Source organism: Doryrhamphus excisus, chromosome 10, assembly GCF_030265055.1.
Source record: "Doryrhamphus excisus isolate RoL2022-K1 chromosome 10, RoL_Dexc_1.0, whole genome shotgun sequence".
Lineage (NCBI taxonomy): Eukaryota > Metazoa > Chordata > Actinopteri > Syngnathiformes > Syngnathidae > Doryrhamphus > Doryrhamphus excisus.
This window is the reverse complement of record NC_080475.1, coordinates 12,999,274-13,023,881: the sequence shown is the minus strand read 5'-3', so window position 1 is coordinate 13,023,881 and position 24,608 is coordinate 12,999,274. Positions and strand designations below refer to the sequence as shown.

Genomic DNA, 24,608 nt, shown 5'->3' with positions numbered 1-24,608 from the left:
AACTACTAATACTATCCCAATTAATATTTAATATTGCAATTATTCATTTATTTCCCCTCGCTAACCCACGAAACTCACTTTGCAGTAAACCCAATGAAAGCTGGAAACTTAAGGGATACACTCATAAATAATTAATTATATTACATTATAAATTACTTTCGTGATTTATCACTGCTCTGTGTTAAATATGAAATACGTGCTATTATTTTAAATATTGAAAAACGTCACAAAACGTCTCTGGTGGAACAGAGAGACGAAAATTCTTGTGATTGCACTTAATAAATGATGCTCAACGTACGTCCCTTACGTTTAAAATGACGCCATACCTAACGTCGACGTATGTATTTTAGAAATGTCGCGGATGGCTAAATATCGTCAGAAAATCCAACGTCGACGACGCCCCCGCTGTGACGTCACGACGCACTGGCGTTGTCGTTTTTCTGACAAGTCACGCCGTTGACGCAGTCACGTAGAGTACGTGCAGCGGTTCAAAGAGGAAGCAAGATGGCGGATAACAAAGACGCCGATGATATGGAACCGTCACCTAACCCGCCGCCAGTTCCCTCGTTAGAGGGCAACGAACAAAGCGAAATTCAAGCCGAAACTGCGACTGCGGTCCCAGAAAGCGACACTAACGAAACGGAAGAGACAGAACCACGTTTTCCTTCTAATGAGGCGCCAACAATAACAACAAGCACCACCACAGAAGACGGAGGGGAGCTTAGCATCAGCAATGTTAGCGGCAGCTGCAGCAGCATCGACACGAGCCCGACGGAAACAAACGAAGAACCGGGTCCCGCCGAAGTCCCAGATCCAGCAAAAGATCCAGCCCCGGGTCCGTCTCAGGCTCCGGCTTCAGCTCCGGACCCGGCACCACCAGCCTCGGCCACGGCGACAGCCCCGGCCCTTCCCCCGGTCCCGGCGACAGCCCCGGCCCTTCCCCCGGTCCCGGCAACAGCCCCGGCCCTTCCCCCGTTCCCGGCAACAGCCCCGGCCTTGCCCCCGGTCCCGACAACAGCCCCGGCCCTGCCCCCAGTCCCGGCGGCCACGGATGCCGCAGTCGGTGGGCTTTCAACGGAAATGTCCCCCCCTCCCACGGCTCCGGCTACAACGCCGGTGCCACTTAATTTATTAGATACCTGCGCAGTGTGTAAACAGAGTCTTCAGAGCCGAGAACCAAAACTTCTGCCATGCCTGCACTCGTTTTGCCTGAAATGTATCCCGCAACCAGAGAGGCAGATCAGCGTGCAGGTACCTGGACCACACGGACAAACGGACACACACATTGGTGAGTTTTCTTCAGCTTCTTCTCCAACAAAAATCATCTGTTTGCTTCCTGATTGGATTGTTTTGCTAGTTAAACATTATGTAGCTGTTGACATTAGGTTAAGTTCCCACATGTAATAAAGCTTAAAGCTTTCCAGACCTTCTAGAAAGGTCTGCTTTTATTTATTCCACCTCCATGGCACACCCACTCTGCTGTGATTGATCACACGCCCAAGTGCTCCCGAAGACTTCTGTACTACTGTCAAACCCCACTTTGTAATTTTGTTATAATAGGAGTTAATAATAAAATGAATAAACATTGTTGAGAACTACTTGCAAAGTGGTTAGGAGCTAATGGTAATGGTAGCTGATGAGCTACTGGTTGGAGACCCCTGACTCGCGAGTGGTAACCTAGGTTTTCTGCAACATCGGGAGTTGAACTGTGGTCATTACCATTTTTTTACGGTACTACCATGTTTAAAAAAAAGTCGGGCAGTGCCACTGATTGTAGTGGAAAAAAAGGTTATTAGCAATTCCGTACAAAATAAAAACAGTTAGGACACTAACAAATTGTTACTTGCAGCTAGCTCGGAGTTAGCAACTTTAGCAACAGTTTGGCGGATAGTCCAGCTTCATACTAGCCCACATTCACAAAAAAGGCTCCTTTTGAAATGTTGTTGACAGATGAAAATATTTTTCTCTTGCTAGCAGGGAATCGGCAACTCCAATCACTTCTGCCTGATGTTTGCCTCATTAGGCAAACTTACACATTTCCTGGTATAAACAGAGCTTGGGGAGGGCGGGCCTATAGCATATCTGAGCTATAGCTTGTGTCCATATAAGGAACTCTTTGAAACCGAGCGTTCAGAACCATCCCAAACTTCTTTTAGGGTTCACGTCCAAATGCGCAAACCCCATGATCAGAAACCTTTGCATTAACCACGTATACATGGACTCAAATAATCCTATTGCATTTGGTTTATTTGCTCAAACTAAAAGAATTGAACCTTTTGTATACACCTCATTACGAAAGAAAAGTGCCAATCCGAATTAACACATAATCGGTTTCAAGGGGTTGGAATTTTCCTTTTCCCAAACCGATTGAGGTATCTTGTACCCACTCAAATGGAAAGTTGTCAGGGTTTGCGTTCTTCTTCTTCTTCTTTTGTTGTTTATTGGCGGTTGGTGTGCATTACCGCCACCTTCTGAACAGGAGTGTGGAACCGTATCCAAACCCTTCAATAATCTATTCAGAAGTCCAGCTTTTCTCGCGATACATTTGCTGTTGCTCATCTCAACACTGTGAAACACATACACACACAACAATGGACAGGCGGGAGCCCGAAGTGATAATAACAGCAGAGAAAATAACGCCAAACGATTTGTGAGGTTTGATTTTTTTTAAATTTAGGTATTTTTGTTATGCAAATGTATTATACCGGTGGAGCTCAGGCGTAGCCAGACGTCTGGCAACCTCGCCTGCCCGAGGGATAGCATTCATTGTCGCACACACTTTGTCAGAGGCGTGGCTGGCGCCATCAACAGTTTGACTGATAGTTCATGTTCACAAAAACAGTCCTGTGTGAAATGCTGTTGACCAGGGGTCCCCAACATTTTTTACACCACAGAACGGTGTGATTTGGGTCTTTTTTTCACGGACCGGCAGAAAAATACAGCAAATATAAAATAACACGCCGGGGCTAAAAGCAAAATGTTAAGTGCAGGGAAATTATAACTCAACCGCTAATCAGTGGGAGACCTTAGCTTGTTTTGTTGGGACGAGATGGTCCCATCTAGGTGTGATGGGAGACAGTGAGTTATTAATAAATTATTTATTATTTCTGTGCGGCCCGGTAGCAAATGCGCCACGGACCGATACCGGTACCCGGCCCGGCGTTTGGGGACCCCTGCCATTGACAGAGAAAAATATATTTCTCTTGCTGGGACTCTCCAAATGCCTGAGCTTGTTTTGTAACCAGAGTAGCAGAGCTTGGGGGAGAGCAGGGGAAGCAGCCCTCTGTGACATCACAAAGGGGCAGTTTTACCACGCCTTTTAAAACCAAGTGTTTTGAGCCATTCAAAACTTCTTTCAGGGCTCACTTCCATATACGCAAACCTCATTATCTGAAACTTTGGCATAGTTTAACCTAAGAATACAACATTATAACTACATTTATAGTTCATAAAAGTGAGAAAAGGCATAATAGGTCCCCTTTAAAATTTTGAGACGATTGAATCATATGTAAGGGAGTTATGACATTTATAATTTTCAACCAGGCTATGTAGTCATGTCCTGTCTGATGCTCCAAACCACCATCAAAAAATGTGGACCAAATCAGCCATGTAGAAAGTAGTTACCAGTTGGTGGCACCATTGGAGTCGGTATCAAAATGTAGTCGTCACCAGAACCCAACCCTGAAGTTTCATGTGAGTTTTGACAGCCATATGATGATATTCTAAAATCACAAATACTTCTTCAAACAGCTAAAATAATGCATAAGGCCAAAAATAACAAATTCCCTAAAAATGTCATCTAATATTCTCTACAAGAGAGGAGAAATATGATCTCAGGGAAGAACTACATTTGAAACACTTATATGCTAGGACTACGTTAAAAAGCCATAGCATTTCAGTATGTGGAATCAAACTATGGAATGGATTGAGTAAGGAAGTCAAACAATGCACAACGATGAGCCAATTCAAGAAACAATACAAGCAGTTGATGTTTGCTAAATACAAGGATGAAGAGTCTTGAACCAGTCATGATGTGCTATATATATCACTATATTGACACTTACTATGGTACCCATTATGTCACTGGATGGTCATATCACCTTGTACTTTGGTACGTGACAAAAAAGAAAAAATTAAATAAAATAAAAATTAATAAAATAAATACTTTTTAAAAATTATATTAGGAAAGCAGGAAGTGAACAAATGTAACAATGTAAAATGAATACAATAAAAATTAATAATTTTTAAAAATTATATTAGGAAAGCAGGAAGTGAACAAATGTAACAATGTAAAAATAATAAAAATAAAATGAATAATTTTTAAAAATTATATTAGTAAAGCAGGAAGTGAACAAATGTAACAATGTAAAATTAATAAAATAAAAAAAAACAATTTAAAAATTATATTAGGAAAGCAGGAAGTGAACAAATGTAACAGTTACTGATTGTAAAAGTACCAGATGGAGGGGTAGGATTTAATAAGCTTTGCTTCTTCCTACTCCTTTTGGACATGTGGAACTGTGAACTGATTATGGGATGCATTCAATTGTAATCTGATGCATGTTCAAATGAAATTAAACCATTACCATATGAAGTTACCAAGTTATGTCTGATGGATAATGGCGAGGAGCAGTTTTTGCTGCCAGGCTCTCATGTCTTATGTGAAAAATCATGCTTCATATCATCAATCTGTTTAATATGCCCTGTATAAATGTTGAAGTGATTCAATAAATGAAGTCATAGCAGTTGGTTTCTCTAGCAAGCATTTGTGTAGTTGTAACTTCCTGTCACCACCAGGAGGCACTGTAACTAATTGGCGAAGTGGCGATGAAGCTAGCATAATTCAGTTTTATGCCTAATTTCCTTCAGGCAGGGATTGTTTTTTATTGGTTGATGAACGACACACCTTTTTAATCTACATCATTTTCATTATGTTACAATCATAATGTGGACATAATGACAAGGTTATCATAAGATAATGTTATGAATATTAATGATGCATGTGTTCCCATTTGTGTTTATCTTCTTGTCTTTGTCATGTTTGTAATAATTGCGTTAAAATGAAGGGAAGTGTAGAATGCGGATGTGGTTTTATACCGATGAGGAGGTGGTCATGGATCTGTTTAATTTATTGATGTGCGTGCGTGCGTGCGTGCGTGCATGCGTGGTTAACGACTGTTTTGGCAAGCCCATCATTCAGGGACTCAAGCAGATGGAGCCTCCATAAACTGGCCTCACACGGCTCAAACCGGTTTCGACTGCCTCAAACTACTCCACACTGGTTGTCAGTGAAAATGTCCGGCAAATGTCCGGCATTATTGGATTTTTACTTTCAAAAACATCACGTGTGTGCTATATTAGCTTTGGGGGGGGGGGGGGGGGGTGGTAATTGTCAGCTTGAGCATCCTAATTGAATTATTGGTGATGCAATTTTTTTCTTTAATTAATTTAATTACAGACAAACAATCCTGCTTTGAAATAATTTTTGGGGACAAAGTCCCTATGTTCGATTTAATCTAATCATTCTGGGAGAAATACTAACTCAATAAGCTCTCAATGAGGGGGTGAGTGGGTGAGGGGGTCCCACAGACATAAGAACATAAGATCTTTGCTCTAAAAAGTAAAATAATGACTATAACAGAGGTTTTTAGGGTCGTAACTGCCTTTTTAAAAAAATATATATACACATTCTTATGAGATATTTATTAGACATTTGATGTATTCTCTCTTTTCTGTCCTCCAGTCAATGTGATGCGATGCTCAGTGTGCCACCAGGACTACAAACAGAATGACATTATCAACAACTACTTTGTTAAAGATACCTCCGAGACCACCAGCACATCTGATGAAAAGTCTGCAAATGTAAGTAAAATGTAACAATCACTTTTTTTTATGGACAATTTGGAGTCGCCAATTAACCTAGCATGTTTTTGGAATGTGGGAGGAAACCGGAGTACCCGGAGAAAATGCACAGGAGAACATGCAAGAGATGGCCGAGGGTGGAATTGAACCCTGGTCTCCTAGCTGTGATGTCTGCGCACTAACCACTCCGTGCACTCCGCCGTGCATCCCTATTATTTTATATTATAAAATTATTAGATAATATAATATCTAATAATTTTATTGTATAATTATTATAAAATTATATAGTTATATAATAATAATAATTATTATATATCATATACTATATACTATATAATATTATATATTTATATATTATATATAATTATTATATATAATAATAATTGTAATAATAATAATAATTATTATTATGTTTTTAATATTATTAAAATGTGTAATTATAATGTTATAATTATTATATAATAATAATAGTAATAATAATAATGATTATTATTAGCATTATTATTATTATCTGGCCCAACACTCGTAAAACCAAACAATATGTACTCGAAAGTACTTGAATATTTCCAATGACACCTCCTTTTTTGTTTTCAGAGATTCATTTTGATTATCGTTTTCTTTTGATGCTTTTTCTGTTTTTCTTTTTACACCTGAAAGCACCGCTCCATTTTTCCCGCCACTACATACCACGTCCTCCTCTGTTAATGACCCCCATGGCATGTTGACCGGAAAGCTATGTTCCAATCATGAACTGTATAAGGATCCTAAAATATTGGGAATAACACTCAATAGGTTATTACTTAGGTCTATAAATATATTTTTTAATTGTGCAATAAATATTACAATAAAAATAATAACGGCCCACGTGTTGGGAATCACTGCTATAAGCTTTTGGACCTGTTTATTTTCTGTCAAATTGCTGTCAGATCAGAAGGTGGTCAGATGTTATAATAACCTATTGCTATTGCTATTTACTCATGTAAACAATTTCTGAATTTCACGTTGTTTCCAATTCCATACCGTGGACCTGACTGACATGTTGCTGTCTCAAGGTGTGCACAAGCTGTGAGGACAACGCCGGGACCATCGGATTTTGCATGGAGTGTGGAGAATGGTTATGTAAGACTTGCGTGGAGGCTCATCAGAGGGTCAAAATAACCAAAGACCACAAGATTCGTACAAAAGAGGATGCTGACACGGGTTCCGGTAAGACGGTTTGCTAACTAATACAACTTGCCGTTTTTGGGTTCAATATCAAATGAGAATAATGAGAATTAATACGACTGTATGTGGAATTTCTTTCATTAGTTTCAGTAATGAACTAGATTCTGCCGTATTTGGCCATCATCATTATCATCCATCTTCTGGTCTTTCTGCAGAGTCTATGGGCGGATCTGGTCGCAGGCTTGTTTTTTGTCCCATCCACAAGCAAGAACCACTAAAGCTCTTTTGTGAGACCTGTGACACTTTGACCTGTAGGGACTGTCAGCTACTAGAGCACAAGGAGCATAGGCAAGTCGTTTAGCATATATCGAGGCCATAAATATAATAAATATGCTGTAGCACTGTTGTTGTATTAGTTGTTTATTAATAGACATTAAGCGCGTTGATTTTTTGATAATGTAATTTGGAACTGTTATTTTTTTTAACACTAAAATCAGGTACCAGTTTCTGGAGGAGGCTTTTGTGAACCACAGAGGCCTCATTGAATCGTCCATGGGCAAACTACAGGAGAAGAAGAACTTTGTCCACTACTCAGTCTCTCAAGTGCAGAACAGGTAAGTGATTTTTTTTTTTTTTTGCTTCTGCGTTCGTGCTCTCTCGACATACATATGGTGGTGACTGTACCATTTGTGTATTTTTCAATCCAGGTTAAAAGAACTGAACGACACTCATAAGAAGGTTGAACATGAAATCAAGATTGCGGTGTTTACTCTGATAAATGAGATCAACAAGAAGGGCAAGTCCTTGCTACAGCAGCTGGAGGTAAGACAACTGAGTTGAGATGAAAGTCCTGATCTGTCACTAACTATGGTAATGTTTTTATTTCATTTGAACATGCATCAGATTACAATTGAGTGCATCACATAATCAGTTCACAGTTCCACATGTCCAAAAGGAGTAGGAAGAACCAAAGCTTATTAAATTATTAAATCCTACCCCTCCATCTGGTACTTTTACAATTAGTAACTGTTACATTTGTTCACTTCCTGCTTTCCTAATATAATAAAATATATTTAATTTATTTTATAAATTTTTATTATTTTTATTTAATTTTTTTGTCACGTACCAAAGTATGAGGTGATATGACCATACAACGACATAATGTGTACCATAGTAAGTGTCAATATAGTGATATATATAGCACATCATGACTGGTTCAAGACTCTTCATCCTTGTATTTAGCAAACATCAACTGCTTGTATTGTTTCTTGAATTGGCTCATCGTTGTGCATTGTTTGACTTCCTTACTCAATCCATTCCATAGTTTGATTCCACATACTGAAATGCTATGGCTTTTTAACGTAGTCCTAGCATATAAGTGTTTCAAATGTAGTTCTTCCCTGAGATTATATTTCTCGACTCTTGTAAGGAAGTATTGGATGACATTTTTTGGTAATTGGTCATTTTAGCTGTTTGAAGACGAACTATATCATCAAGTTTAAGTATTTGTGATTTTAGAAATAAGGAGTTAGTATGTTCTCTGTAGGCGGCATTATGAATTATCCTTACTACCCTTTTTTGCAGTACATTTAGCGAGCGAAGATTGCTTTTATAGTTATTAGCCCATATTTCCACACAATAAGTAAGATATGGTAGAACCAGAGAGAACTAAGGAGTGTGGAGTCATTTCTGATCAAGAACAATTTTTTCTTTGTTCATTACTGAAATATTTCTGGCCACCTTATGTTGTATATTTGTAATAGGAGGTTTCCAGCTCATATATTCCCTCATAACTGAGGTTGCAACGGTACGTCACAATCACGGTTTTAAGATCAATTATTAAATTTCTGTGCAGTGGTTATTTTCATGTGTCATATCTTAATATCTGATTTGTCTACTTTTGTGTCCAGACTGTGACCAAAGAGCGCAGTGCAAGGCTGATGGCCCAACATAAAGATATCGGCCAGCTTGCCCAGCAGATCCATCACGTGCTCAACTTCTGCCGTTGGGCCATCTCGACGGGCAGCAGCACGGCGTTGCTTTATAGCAAGAGGCCGGTATGTTGTTTCTTTGTAATATTTTGCTTCGGAAAAGAACAGGGTACACCATGGACTGGTTTTCAACTTTTTTTTTATTTCCTTGTTTGCAATGATTAACCCCGTCATTCATCCAAATCGCACCACGTAACACTCTTCAAATACACGCTATAGTTAGTTTTATTTCTATTATTATTATTGTTATTAGAATAATTCATGTTATTATACAATTGATACTATTGATATGGGCAGATCATTTAGAAATATATTTTTATATTAACCTGGTTTGTGGTTTGTTTTCAGCGACCAATCAGGGACTTTCAGGGATTAATCGAAGCATCGAAAAACTATTTTCTAGATTAATCGATGACAGAAATAATCGTTTAACCCAGCCCTAGCGTCAACGCGGCCAACCAGCTGCCTGTCATGATTGATATGGTGGGTAAAACCATTAGCACTCAGACTGCGAGTGTGAATCTCAACAAGGAAAACATCTTGGAGAAGATGGATCGATAGAGAGACCCGAATGGACAAACTGAGTAGCCGGCTACTCGGTTTGTCTGTCGGAATGCGGCTCGTCGCACTAACCCAAACAATCTTTCTTAATCCGCACTTTGACCTCCGCACCCTTGGCCATCCAAGGTCAGAGCGTGATAAATTTCCCACCAAGAGATTTCTGCAGCAGGACGCTCCGACCGCCCCGTGCTCTTCTTCACGGTCACCTGTTGTTTGTTGCCTCCGCCACGGGCCTTTTTCACGGTCGTCTCCATGGCAACTGTTGTGTTCCTGCAAAGTCAGGTCCAAGATTGGGCACCTGACGGGGGGGGGATTTGTTTAGGCCCACACACATGCAACCAAGGACACTCACATGCGCGTTCACACACTCATCCTTTAGTCGTCCACCGCCTTTGCCACATGACCATCGCCACTCCCCTTACAGTCAACAAAACACATGAATTAACTCGTAGAGTTGTTGTGGCCAAAGAAGAGTTTTTCTTTTTTTTTTTTTTTTAAATACAATTTTGGAGTCAATAATACAAATATTTGTACTCTATGTGCTTGCAGATTCTATTTCAGCTCCGCCAGCTCTTCAAGGCGAGAATAGAGCCAGTGCCGATGGCCAACGGAGAAGTGCGATTTTTCTGTGACCCCACCTTCTGGGCCAAAAATGTGGTAAATCTAGGTACGGATGGTATTTATTTCTGATATTTTGACAGAATATACACTACCGCTCAAGTTTAAACATTTTCATGCATTGCACAAATAATTAAATTTAATCAGATGATTTTCAAGAGTCTTGAACCAGTCATTATGTGCTATATATATCACTATATTGACACTTACTATGGTACCCATTATGTCATTGGATGGTCATATCACCTTGTACTTTGGTACAGGACAAAAAATTACAAAAAATCAAAATTCCCCCCAAAAAACAAAAACTGTATTATGGAAAGCAGGAAGTGAACAAATGTAACAGTTACTGATTGTAAAAGTACCAGATGGAGGGGTAGGATTTAATAAGCTTTGCTTCTTCCTACTCCTTTTGGACATGTGGAACTGTGAACTGATTATGTGATGCATTCAATTGTAATCTGATGCATGTTCAAATGAAATTAAACTAACTAAATTAAACCATTACCATTTTCAAAGAATGATCTACATTTTTGCATAGAGGCCTACTATCAACAACTGTCAGTTGAATAAAACAGTAACAAGATGTGGAATTACAGTGACCAAATGTGGAATTTCAGTAAACAAAATGTAGCCTTATTAAATTTTTTAAGGGGAAAATAATTTAAAAATCCCAACAAATCCACTGGTTGAATAGCTTCTTGAAACAAATTGAGTTTCAGGTGTCGTTCAAATTTGATGCCATTTGATTAACGTGCCTTCGCTGCACTTTTCCCCCAAATCTAGGTAATCTGGTCATTGAGAAGCCACCTCCTCCGACGCAGCTGCCCACACAGCCACCCACTTCGCCAGGCCAAGGTCATCCTGGCAAACACCCCGGCCAGATCAGCCTGGCCCAGTTGAACCGTATGAACCAACTACGGGAAGCCGGCTATGTTCCAAAGCCGCCTCAACAGCAGCCGCACCATCCGCACCAACAGAACCATCCACACCTTCAGCACCAGCAGCAGCAGATGCAGCAGCAGCAGCAGCAGCAGATGCAGCAACAGATGCGCCTTGCTTCCCAAATATCCCAACAACTTTCCAGACCGACTGCGCCGCCCATGGTTCCGCAGCAGGTATTGCAGTTTTTATTTTTATAAGCAGCCTTAACAAAAACAAAGGACGCTGACCTCGTTTGCGCTCTTGCCCAGCCTCCCAGGCTCATCAGTATGCAGCAGCTCCCGCGGGGGCCAATGGTCCTAAATGGTGGACCCATTCCCTCCATGTATTCCTCGTCGCACCACATGCGTCTACCAGGTCCACCACAGAGTAGGATGCCCCCTGCGCAGCTCAGGCAAAACGGACAGCAGTACCCTAGCATGATGCAGCCTCACCTACAGCGGCAGGTCAGCACGCACCCTCATACACGCAAACTATTATGGTATGGTTGATTTATGTCCATATACAAACCTTATTGGACAATATGCAATAACAGATCTTGGTAACTGTACACACACAGTATGTGTAAATGTTTTTTTTACTTGTAGCTATTTTTTCCTTGTCTGGAAATTACTTTCTTCAGCCTTCCGATATTGATTGACTTTATGGTTGGAAGTGATAGCTCCATCCATCAGCCCGCAACTGCAGGCTCCAAACTACACTTTTTTTTTTTCAACAACAACAAAACGATATAAGAACAACTACCATATGTTATCAATAGTTGTATAAAAGAACAGATTGAACAAGTAAATGTTCGTATTTGTCAAATTTCTAAGTATATGCACAAAACAGGGTGTTGCAAGGAGTGTGCAAAACTGAGCTGTCAATACACCAAAATCAATTGGCGGTGTGTTCATGGGCTCACCTTGTTTATTCTATTTAACCCTTCCTCTTGTGTTGGGGTCGGCACCGACCCATTTTACATTTTAATGCATAAAAAGAATCACATAACATTTGTTTATTGCATCAGGGCTTTTTGACTTTGTCAGGAAACTCTATTTCAACAAAATAAAACAAAACAAATTTTTTTACTACATTTTAAAATGATGTGGTTGAAATTATGACCACTGTATTGTTAGGGTCGGTTTAGACCCGGTTATAATAATATGACTAAAGCAATATTTTGATCCACAACTGAAATCATAAGTGTACAATTAGCCAACACAATGATAACCAGCTCCTCTTCTCATCATGTAAGCTAATTTTGACCGCTTTTCCAATATATCAGCAGAAAAACAATGTCCAGACATGTGAGGTGAATTCATTCATTTGATTGGCGGATTTCACATTTACAATTTGAATCATGGAAAGAATGGCAAGAAGTACAGTGAACCAAGATTTGGGCCTGTTCTGCTTTTTGATTTCAGTTTATACTAAAGTTCTGTTGCTGAAAACAATAACTTTTTCTACCTTTTCTTGACATTAATATACGTATATGGGTCAATATTCACCCCAACACCATAGATGTTTCTTTAGTGATTAATACTAAAATGAGAAAATAAATACAACTAATTGATTTAAGACATATGATCTATAGCCCTCAGTAATAACCAGGTACCAAAATAAATCAATTTACTAATATGATTCTTTTGAGGTTCATTTTACCATTTTTGGAAATCGAAATGGAGGGGTATAGTGACAAAAAAAGGCCTGCATGCCCACACCAAAAGTATTAAAACCAACATTTTCATGGATGAGGAAGCCTAAGAAGACATGAGAAGCAAATTTGATGGTAACTTATTGTTTGTAGTGTTTTTTATAGCTGATTTAATACATGGGTCAAAACCGACCCGTTAACATAAGAGGTGATATTAGAGTGCTAACACAAGTTTAAAATTGAAATATTCCCCACAATATGGCTTTAGCATTTGCCTGAGAAACCATTGCTTTTGTGCTTTCATTCATATTTGCATTTAGTCACTTGCAAGCTGCAGCACTCGCTTGCAGCCCCCTGCCTCCACCCACTGAATGACTGACAGGAGGGTTCACTCGCTCCGTTCATTTCGCTACACAATCAATGTGCCCTGGGGTTGAAACAGAGGCACAGAGTGACACATCTTGCTATCCAATTATCATGCAGTTAATTGATTTATTACGGTAACAGACCTAGCCTGCTCGCGCTCTTATGGAATCAATGAAGCACTTTTAAGTGTACAAAGTACATGCTTATTGTACCTTAACTACTTCACTCTTGTTTACATTTAAAAAATATAAGCCAAACTTGTATGCTAAATGGATCAGTCCATTTAATTATCAACGATAGTCAATTCAAGCCCCCTGTTTGTTTCTGTGTCCAGATGTCGTTAGAATCTGAGATGAGCCACCAAAGATTTCGTTTCTTACTGCAATCAGGGGTTTGGCACCTTCTTTTCCTACTTTTTGTCATTCGTGCATCTTGTGTAGCATGTTTTGTCACCCCAAATGCATGACCGGCAATCATGTTTACTGAGGGAGTAACATTTTCTTCTATAAATCACCCAATAAATCCTCCCTTGTTTTTGCTTCAGCATTCAAACCCAGGCCATGCAGGACCTTTCCCAGTGGCGTCGGGCCACAATGCAAACCCCACCAGTCCCACCAGTGCCAGTATGGCCGGAGCCCACAGTCACAGAGGTCCTGCCAGCCCTGTCATCGGTCCCATCGAGCTCATCCCGTCCGTCACCAACCCGGAGAACCTGCCCTGCCTCCCTGAGATCCCGCCCATTCAGGTGTGCACATTAGCCTTCCTTTTGTTTTTCATGTAAAACAGTCAGCATTTATTGTAATATCATGCAGAACATGCCTTGTACTCTCTGCAGTTGACCAAATAAAGACCCCTCAGCCACTATTTGTGTTAATTATACTACCGACACACATCATAGCCTGATCACTTAGTCATTATGCATTCCTTTACATTTCTAGCTGGAGGATGCAGGCTCCAGCAACCTCGGCCACCTCCTGTCTCGTTACATCACGGCCAGCACGCAGCAGCACTCGGGCTCGCTAGACATGAACCCCTCTCCTGGACTTTCCACACACTCTCCTGGATCTTCAGGTACCAAAATGTGGCGTTAATTTGGCTGAATGGGGAATATTAGTAATGGTAATGGTTTAATTTCATTTGAACATGCATCAGATGACAATTGAATGCATCACATAATCAGTTCACAGTTCCACATGTCCAAAAGGAGTAGGAAGAAGCAAAGCTTATTAAATCCTACCCCTCCATCTGGTACTTTTACAATCAGTAACTGTTACATTTGTTCACTTCCTGCTTTCCATAATACAGTTTAGTTTTTTTTTGTTTGTTTTTTTAAATAATGTACCTCGTACCGAAGTACGAGGTGATATGAGTATTCACAGGCATGTTGCGCTAATGCATGTCCGACTACAGTGGAACACCTTTTATATAGACACCCATTGTCTGAGGTCTTGTGAGTGGGTTTGTAGACACAAGTGGGTTCCACTGTACTGCTGATGGGCATCACATTCACTGTGAAATACTGTTTGCGTGTTTGCAGGTCTTTCCAATGCACACACGCCAGCACGACCCTCCAGCACGTCCAGCACAGGCAGCAGAGGCAGGTAAGGATATCTGTTTTTTTTTTAATGTCATGATGGTGTTTTCTTTTTGCCTCAAAGTGTGTTAGAGAGGTGTTATTTCTGTATATTAATGTTTTGTGTTATTTTTTTCCAAGTGTCAGCTCTGCAGGGAGGACAATGTCAGGAGGGGCTTCTGCTGTGGACCAAGTGCGGGTGAAACAGGAGCCCGGTTTGGACGACAGTCTCATTTGTCCAGGTTCTTCCATGAAGGCAGAGCTAGGGGCAAATGGTGGGAGGAGTGCCTGCATGGTAAGAACACTTTTTTTTTCAACCTTAATAGTGTAGTCCGCTTTTGTTCAACTCATTAAAATACAGATTTTACAGGCATATGTCCATCTGTTTTCTACCGCTAGGGTATGCTGGAGCCTATCCCAGCTGTCTTTGGCTGGTCGCCACCCAATCACAGGGCACATATAGACAAAAAACCATTCACACTAACATTCATACCTATGGACAATTACCAACACCACTTCTGAGATCAGACGTGGATGAGCACGAGGTTGAGTACGTGTGGAGGTACTGCTGCAGGAGGGTTCAATTTCTGCCGCAGTTTGGCTCTGCGGGACTTCATCTGGGAAGAAATCAAGCCATTATTATGGCCCTCAGGCCAATATTAGAATGTATTTTGATCTCCCAAACATATGCTAACTCTTGCCTTTAGGACACTCGCTTGAATAAAAAGGTGGGAAAAAAAGAAAAGAAAAAGCGTTGCCTCAGGACCCAGGTCTATATCCAGACCCACAGTCGATGGCATTCCTAAAAGTTAGGATGAGGAAGTAAAAAAATAAAATAAAACAGTGGATTTCCCCATTGCCTAGCTGAAAGTGCTGTCTCCGTGACGATGGCCCTGATGAACTGAGAGGTAACAAAAATACTCTGGTCTTATTTCATGTAACATTAATTAATGTAGGGCTGCACGGCGCGCAAAGCGGTTGTGCACGGCGCGCAAAGCGGTTGTGCACGGCGCGCAAAGCGGTTGTGCACATGCTTAACTTGCAGGCCTCACAGCTAGGAGACCCGAGTTCAATCCCACCCTCTCTGTGTGGAGTTTGCATGTTCTCCCCTTGCATGTGTGGGTTTTCTCCGGGTACTCCGGTTTCCTCCCACATTCCAAAAACATGCTAGGCTAATTGGCGACTCCAAATTGTCCATAGGTATGAATGTGAGTGTGAATGGTTGTTTGTCTATATGTGCCCTGTGATTGGCTGACGACAAGTCCGGGGTGTACTCCGCCTCTTGCCCGAAGACAGCTGGGATAGGCTCCAGAATTATTTAATGTGGTTTAAACATGTCAATGTTTTTTTTTTTGTCGTCGGATTTGAATAGGTTCTTTTTCCTGTGGCGCATTTCTTGCAGCAGTACTTCCACTTCCGTACTATCAAAAGTGTTTTCCTCTTCACCGACTGTGCTCCAATTAATTTACATTTTGCTTTCGGCATTTTGAAATCTGCGTCTGCTCAGGACCCTGCAGCTTTATGCCCTTTTGTTAGCATTGGTGGGCTGTTATCTATGCTAATGAAATGTTAATTCGGCTCACCATACGCACACTTTCAGTTTACAAGGCGATGGGATTCAATAATCTAAGAACACAGCTGCACACGATTTTGCGGTTAAAGAAGATGTTGATGATTTGAATGTAGTTTTCTTACAAAAAAATCTAAGATTCTTAGGAAGATACTGCTGAAACCCAGAGTAGAGTACTAAGTAGGACGATGTTCAAAATGAATGACATGACATGAACATTGAAATTAGACCACAGCACAATTGTAGTTCTGTTGGTAAATTGCTTAACGATAGGCAGCCTTCACAGCTTAATAGTGAGACAAAAAATGTCTTTGTTGTCCCGACAGATGAGCAGTCCTGAGAACAGCGCCTTAGGGGAGCGCATCAAAACAGAGCCCCAGTCTGAGACCTCTTGTTCTGGGCTTAACGGCTCCGGTGTTGCCCCCTCATCCTCCTGCACTTTGTCCACACAGCTAACTAATGGAAAAGCGGCCAAGGGGCAGGGGGTGGATGGTGGCGGCAGTAAAGAGGACGACCCCAACGAAGACTGGTGCGCGGTTTGCATCAATGGCGGCGACCTGCTGTGCTGTGACCGGTGTCCTAAAGTGTTCCACATGAAATGCCATGTGCCCACTATCAAAATCTTCCCCAAGTAAGTGCTCTTCAAAAAGGAATTTGTTCTTTTGAAATCCTTTCTTGACTTTTGAAAATTGTTTTGCAGGGGGGATTTTCTCTGCACATTTTGCCGGAGTATATTGAGTCCGGAAATTGAGTACTGTGATGACAGCAAGAGAGTCAAAGGAGAGAAAGTCCTCAATCCAGAGGACCAAAGGGTAAGTGTTGAGTAGTGCATCCTCATTGGGCTCGATTAGTGTGTCTGATTTATTTATTTTTTTTTACTGAACCAAGGAATACCACCAAACAAAAATGTCATAGAGTATAGACCAGGGGTCACCAACGCTGTGCCCGCGAGCGCCAGCATGGACCACTTAAGGCGCCCGCGAGGCATCTTCTAAAAATAGCACTGGTCACAAATTATCATTGTTATTTTGTGCTTTAAATTTTGAATCAGAATTGCTTACATTAATGTATTTTTTTTTATAACATTCATTCATTCATTTTCTACCGCTTTTTCCTCACGAGGGTCGCGGGGGTGCGAGAGGCGGGGTACACCCTGGACTGGTCGCCAGCCAATCACAGGGCACATACAGACAAACAACCATTCACACTCACATTCATACCTATGGACAATTTGGAGTCTCCAATTAACCTAGCATGTTTTTGGAATGTGGGAGGAAACCGGAGTACCCGGAGAAAACCCACGCATGCACGAGGAGAACATGCAAACTCCACACAGAGATGCCCGAGGGTGGAATTGAACCCTGGTCTACTAGCTACGAGGTCTGCGTGCTAACCACGAGTCCGCCGTGCCATCTTATAACATCATAAATTAAAACAAAAATATTTTATAACAAACTGTTACCTCAAGTCAAAGTTCATGTGTGCGCACGCGTCCGCTCACCCGCATTTCCGATATAGTGCAGCGGTGATGAGGAGTTAGCTTACTCGTGCAGTTTAGCCCCCAAAAAACATAGCAGAAAAGCGAAAAATGTGTCTTATTTGCGATAAAGGTTGGTGACCCCTGGTATAGACGGTTTAACCTTGGTTAGTGTACACCCTTGGTTAGTGTGCACCAAAATTGTGCCTCTGTGTGCATACATTTTCCAGTGAGTATGCAGTATGGCATTATTGCATTATTAATACAATGCCTGAATGTACCGTATTTTCGCACCATAAGGCGCCACCATCCCTTTCATTCATTATTCATACGCATTTTGAATTGTTTTCTGCATCTAAAATTATATAAACATGTTGTGTGTTAATATTAAAATTAGGACACACCATTCAGCTGTTCATTCATTCATTTTCTACCGCTTATCCTCACAAGGGTCGCGGGGGTGCTGGAGCCTATCCCAGCTAGCTGTATTTGGAACAGGCCACAGGAAAAAGAACCTATTCAAATCTGACTAGAAAAAAAAAACATTGACAAGACAAAACCACATTAAATAATTCTGGAGCTGGAGCCTATCCCAGTTGTCTTCGGGCAAGAGGCGGGGTACACCCTGGACTGGTGGCCAGCCAATCACAGGGCACATATAGACAAACAACCATTCACACTCACATTCACACCTATGGACAATTTGGAGTTGCCAATTAACCTAGCATGTTTTTGGAATGTGGGAGGAAACCGGAGTACCCGGAGAAAACCCACGCATGCACGGGGAGAACATGCAAACTCCACGCAGAGATGGCCCGAGGGTGGAATCGAACTTGGGTTTCTTAGCTGTGAGGCCTGCGTGCTAACCACTCGCCTGCCGTGCAGCCTCAGCTGTTGTATTTAATGCTAATTATCCTCTTCTGACCTCTCTCTCTCTCTGCAGCGATGTGAGCGCCTCCTGCTGTACATCTTCTGTCATGAGCTCAGCGTGGGCTTCAGGGAGCCCGTCCCCAACTCTGTGCGTAATTTTGCAAGACGCACAACTACACAATTTATTCTATTCACTTTCATATAGAAGGTTTTTTTTTTTAACTCAGGTGCCGAACTACTATCGAATCATCAAGAACCCTATGGATCTGAAGAAGGTGAAGAAAAAGCTGCAGCTGCGGAGCTCCCAATACTACAAGACCATCCAGGAGTTTGTATCTGACATGCGCGTGGTCTTCAAAAACTGTGCAAAGTATAATGAGGTGAGTGAGGTGACTTGTTTTTTTCCCCCACCAGCTTAGGGAGCGACATCTCGTGTGAGTGTGTGCATGACAAGGCTCAGTAAGGGATGTAGTGGTACGCCATCATGACAGTGGTCAAGGTTAAAGTCAAAGGGAATAACATGTTAAACCAAACCTGGATGTATTTCGTCACATTTCTCTAGTTTGTTTCCTTGGTCGGCCTCTGCTAGATAGTATTGACCGGTTACCGTTTTTTTTTCATACCACGGTATGAAAAAGTTGCTGTCTCACAAACGCTAAAGCAGTCAATTATACCATTCTACTGTATGAGGAGAACGTTGAGGTCCTTACAAGGTACTACTTTGTCTTGTCTTCTTGTTTCTCGCAGTTGGAGATGGGCTTTTTATGTGCTGTAACTTCGGGCATGAGCTTTGTTGCCAAAACTCGCAAAAAAAAAAAAACTTGCGATGCCTCGTTTGTATCAAGCGGTGCTGATGTGACAAGACGTGTGTCCTCGTCGAGTTTTACATCCCGAAGCGTAGGGCTTTGCGATATGGACCAAAAACTCAAATCCTGACATATTTCAGTTGAATATCGATTAACGATATAGCGACAAAATCAAAGCCATTCATTCATTTTCTACCGCTTATCCTCACAAGGATCACGGGGGACTGCTGGAGCCTATCCCAGCTGTCTTCGCGCGAGAGGCGGGGTACACCCTGGACTGGTGGCCAGCCAATCACAGGGCACATATAGACAAACAACCATTCACACTCACATTCATATCTATGGACAATTTGGAGTCGCCAAATTAACCTAGCATGTTTTTGGAATGTGGGAGGAAACCGGAGTACCCGGAGAAAACCCACGCATGCACGGGGAGAACATGCAAACTCCGCACAGAGATGGCCGAGGGTGGAATTGAACTCGGGTTCTTAGCTGTGAGGCCTGCGCGCTAACCACTCTTCCCACTTTACTACAGATATCCATAAACATGTGTTAACTAATAGCACGATCCAACTATAAATGGGGGAATGTGCTTATGTTGACTGAATCGATGATTAATCGATTATCCAATTAATCAACAACTATTTTGGTATTGGATTTCATGATGTAAATATGTTCTGATTTCAGCCTCTCAGATGTCTCTCAGAAAACCCACGCATGCACGGGGACAACATGTAAACTCCACCATTTGCCGTGCAGCCTGCGTGTCTTATTTTTATATAAAAATAAGTACTTAACATGAGGATTTTGTAACTCATGAGTTATATGATAATACAACATTTGTAGGTCAGACAAGTGTAAAAAGCACAATAGGTCCCCTTTTATAGTGTCAGAACCTCATACTGGTCCATGCCTACTCTTTGCACACTCTTAGTGACATGCAAACTAAACTGGCTATGATCGGTTAGCTTGTAATGCATTCGCTCCTGTGTGTGTGTGTGAGTGTATACACAAATTGTGCAGAGGTTGGACAGCCCACCTCCGCAAATGTATTCTGCAATTACTGATTGTTGTTACTAATCAATTACTTCCAGATGCAATAACACTCCCTCTCTCTCTCTCTTTAATTAACATTGTGTGATGGAAAGCTTACGGCTATGCACATTTTCCCCAGTGCAGTGTTTAAAAATGCACATGAGTGCAGTGATAAAAATAAGTTTCAGTCTCATTTTTGTTTAAATCTTTGTTTACACATTTTGCCTCGATGGCGGCAGTTTGCATTCATATTAAATTACTTGGAAATCTTGCTCACTTGGTATCATTATAACACTTTAGGCTTGTCTTCAAAACAATAGATATGTGTCAGAATAATTGATGAGGTACTGCTCACCTCAGTATTTTTATAAGTGTTCTATTCAAACAGGAAACCTGTATAAACCTGTAAAATGATTTGCCATTATTAAAAAAAAAATAAAAAATAGAGCCCACCATTATAGCTTAAGACAATCCAAAGGGAAACCCTGCTGCATGCATCTTTATTTCCCTTTAAGACGATGTATAATAGTCTTAGATAATGGTGGACATGTGAATTAACAGTTGCATCGTACAGAGTTGCACAATACATGTTCCTTCCTACATGGTTTACAATGAAACTGGTTTGCTGCCATCATGCTAGTATTTACACCCCAAAACTCTAAAACTGTGCTGTTATACACACCACTACAAGCAAGTCAGTACCCCAAAACTTTGTTGAGCTCCTCAAAATAAGCATTACCCTAAAACGACCGCTGCCACTACTACCTAGGTCTTTCGATTTATCCATTTTGTAGTGAGCAATCATAACCGAGAGTTCAATATACAGTTCTGAGTGTCATCACATTTTCCCTTTTTGCCATCACTGCCAACTTCAGAAGCGTATCTTTCACCAATTTGTTGAATTCTGAATTCTACGACTTTGCAGAGTCCACTAATGATCCACGCCCTCTGTGATTCTATTGTATTAACACAAGTGGACTTAAAAGCATGTTTTTGAAAAGACCATTTTCCCCCTGCTACTTGACCTGTCTGTGTTATAACGCTATTGCCCCTTTTTAGATGTCTCGAATAATCCGGGTTTATGATGACGACAAACCCATTAATACACAGGTAAGATGTTTCAAATAGAGCACAAGATATCCTCCCTCGCTCCCGCTGAGGCTCTAAGAAACTATATTTTTTGCCCTTCAGCATAGCGCTTTTGTACAAAACATAATTATTTACTGATGGCAACGTGGAATACTGATAGACCGCAGTGCTTTAGTAGCATTTTTTACATTTACTACACCACAAAAATCCCATAATACATTGAGTGCGCTAAGAAAAAATGTAATGTAGTGTTTATTTCTACGACCGCAATAATTCAATTAGTGCTATTTGTGCAAAGTAACAAGAGCATTAAACCCAGGTAGCGCTTGCGTATGCACATCATTTATTCTTATTGCCAGATAACTATTGATTTGGCAAAGTTTAGCCACTAATGTTAGCATTATCATAACCACGTAACGACCCTTTGCCGTGCGTGTACGTGCTAAGGACATGTATACGAGAAAACGGTGACCGAAAATCATGAATTCCAACTTTTCTGCCTGCAAGTTTAACTTAGAATTTTGACAAATATAGATATTTATTTCCAATCTGTTCTTATATTTTTGGGTTGAAATTAGTGTAATTTGGAACTGAAGAGGGACAGCGCCTTTTTAATGTTTGAGAATGATTGACATATTGTGTCATGGATATTTAGATTGTACATTTCAAGACTGTAATACAAGTGGACAGTTTCAAAGTAACAAAAAAATGGTTGTTTTTGAACCAACACCAGTTGGCTAGTTATCATTAATAAATGGCAGAAGAAATAATATAATTGATTTTGTGATTTTTTTTTTTTTTGTGACATGTCGTGCCCTGGTTTGTTAGTTTGTGGATTATTTGAAGTGTTCATTATTTTTAATGGGGAAAGATAATAACTGGCGAGTGGAACGAACACATTGTGATTATATGACACAGATTGTGTGCTTGTGTCGGTGCCATTGGCTTTTAGATGTTGGATTATTTTGAATTAATTTCTATCATTAATAACTGTCATGAGGAGCAAACACAATAATTATGTGACACTTATGATTGGTTTTATTGATGGTACAAAGCGACAGACAAAAGGAAACTTATCGATCGTGAGTTTAATATTGTGATAGTTTTTGTCTATGGCTGTCTTAGTAGAGGTTTTAGTTTGTGGATATCGTGGTATTTTGAGGCATTCTGTGGCCAGGGATGCGTACCACACATGAACACAGCACAGACATCTTATCTTGCACCACTCAAACAAACCGGAATTTAGATTTCAAGCATGCCCATATGTGACACCAACTACCTAGTGCAGGGGTCTCAAACTCAATTTACCTGGGGGCCACTGGAGCTAGGGTTCCGGGCGAGGCTGGGCCGCATCAGGTTTTCCAAAAAAAAACAAACGCATTTATTAAAAACAGAAAAATTAATAAACTTTGCTTTGGTTCCGATTTTCTACAAGAAAAGCTCTGATAAAACATTCCACTGTTCTCAAATATCTTACTTTTGATGAAGATGAAAAATAAATAAACAAATCAAAAATGAAGAAAATCAATCAGTAATAAATAAATAAATATAATAATAATAAAACGGCAAATAATAAAAACTTAAGAAACCACATATAGTTGGTGGGTAGACATTATTTTTTTTAGATTAAAATGAACAAAGCATTATTAGAGCCCTGTAGACATGACAAAACACGACTATAGTCACATTTATACTTTTTTTTATTTACAACATATTGCGCAACTGCAGGGTCTTGAGACACATGCTAACTCGCAAACTAGAGAGCTAGCAACCTAAACGGTAGCCTCCAAGTTATTTCCTTTAAACTTAAAAAGCCAAAAACTTACCACTTCCACACGGATAGGGAGGATAACTATTAACAGTTATTTAACCTTTAACATGAACATTAATCAAAAGTAGTAATTTTTTCTGGGTACATGATACCATACAGCATCCATATCAAACTTGCGCGGGCCGCACTAACATTAAACTTTTATATCAAGTCGGGGGCCTCAAACTAGTGTCCTGCGGGCCACATTTGGCCCGCGGGCCGCGTGTTTGAGACCCTTGACCTAGTTTGAGTGCTCACTACAAAGAAGGGACATCATCGATTATTTAAGTGAAGTCATAGGATTCATGCATACCGGGACGGCATATTCAATCCAAATGATTGGTCATACTAAATTGCATGTAAATGCACCAGCTGAATGGCAGCAATGTGTTTCTGGAGCCACAGTGGGTAGAGGGTGCGTTCACATGTGGTTGAAGGATATCAGTGTACAACCCGGGACGTCCTCTCAGCACCGCTTTTAACCACATGTCATTTGTCTCTTCAACCCATCCTTTTCCCTCCCCTACTTGTCTTTTCAATGCCCACCCCCTACCTTCCTCCTTCTTACCCCCCCCTGGCAGGAGGGATCCGAGATGGCGGTCTCCGGCAAAGCGGTGAGCCTGTACTTTGAGGAAAAGCTGCAGGAGATCTTCCCAGGACAAAGCTTCCCTGATTTGCCCGACGACGATGCTACGGAAACGGGGGATGGGAATGCAGAGGAAACCGAGGACTCTGAGGACGACTTTGTTCAGCCGCGACGCAAACGGTTAAAAACAGATGAGATGGTGGTCCACATCAAGTGAAGGCGGACGACGCCCCCCAAGTTCTTTTCATCACAGTTTGTGATGAAAAGGACAAACAACTGCTTTGAACTGTTTACTGGCATTTGTGGGGGGGGGGGGGGAAGACAACAGTTTCATAAACATTTCACCAACAGGCAAGTTTGAAGTTATTTTACAGCAACATTAAGGACTTCTTATTTTCATTTGTATATTATGGCATTTGTGTCATGAAACCAATGGTTCGAGTGTATAATATAATATTTTCTTTTCAAGACATGGAGAAAAAAATCTGTCAAATGTTGACTTGATGACTATAATGGGAAATGTTGTGTGTGTATAAGAGACTTTAGCCCCATTGAATGGAATTACAGGTATTCCCGCAGTATTCATTATTGGGTGCATCCTCAATAAACCGCTGTTCTTGAAATATATTAAAAGAAAATCTATGTTGTGGAA

At 40.8% G+C, this 24,608-nt stretch overlaps 1 protein-coding gene across 5 annotated transcripts; it reads left to right on the top strand.

Annotated features, from left to right (window-relative positions):
- Positions 1–434: 434 nt before the first annotated feature.
- On the top strand, positions 435–24,608 carry trim33 (tripartite motif containing 33). 5 transcript variants are annotated; one of them, XM_058085788.1, is made up of 21 exons: positions 435–1,288; positions 5,744–5,862; positions 6,915–7,068; positions 7,242–7,374; positions 7,524–7,640; positions 7,734–7,848; positions 8,937–9,083; positions 10,128–10,245; positions 10,983–11,314; positions 11,390–11,584; positions 13,475–13,531; positions 13,685–13,885; positions 14,079–14,211; positions 14,678–14,741; positions 14,855–15,008; positions 16,736–16,914; positions 16,984–17,095; positions 18,704–18,778; positions 18,858–19,010; positions 21,531–21,581; positions 23,952–24,608. In XM_058085788.1, exons 1-21 carry the CDS (start codon positions 505–507, stop codon positions 24,171–24,173), a joined length of 3,615 nt encoding a protein of 1,204 aa, XP_057941771.1. In that variant the 5' UTR covers positions 435–504; the 3' UTR covers positions 24,174–24,608. The 5 variants fall into 5 exon arrangements, with proteins under 5 accessions (XP_057941771.1, XP_057941768.1, XP_057941769.1 ...); XM_058085785.1 differs by having other exon boundaries at positions 16,610–16,914; XM_058085786.1 differs by lacking the exon at positions 21,531–21,581 and having other exon boundaries at positions 16,610–16,914.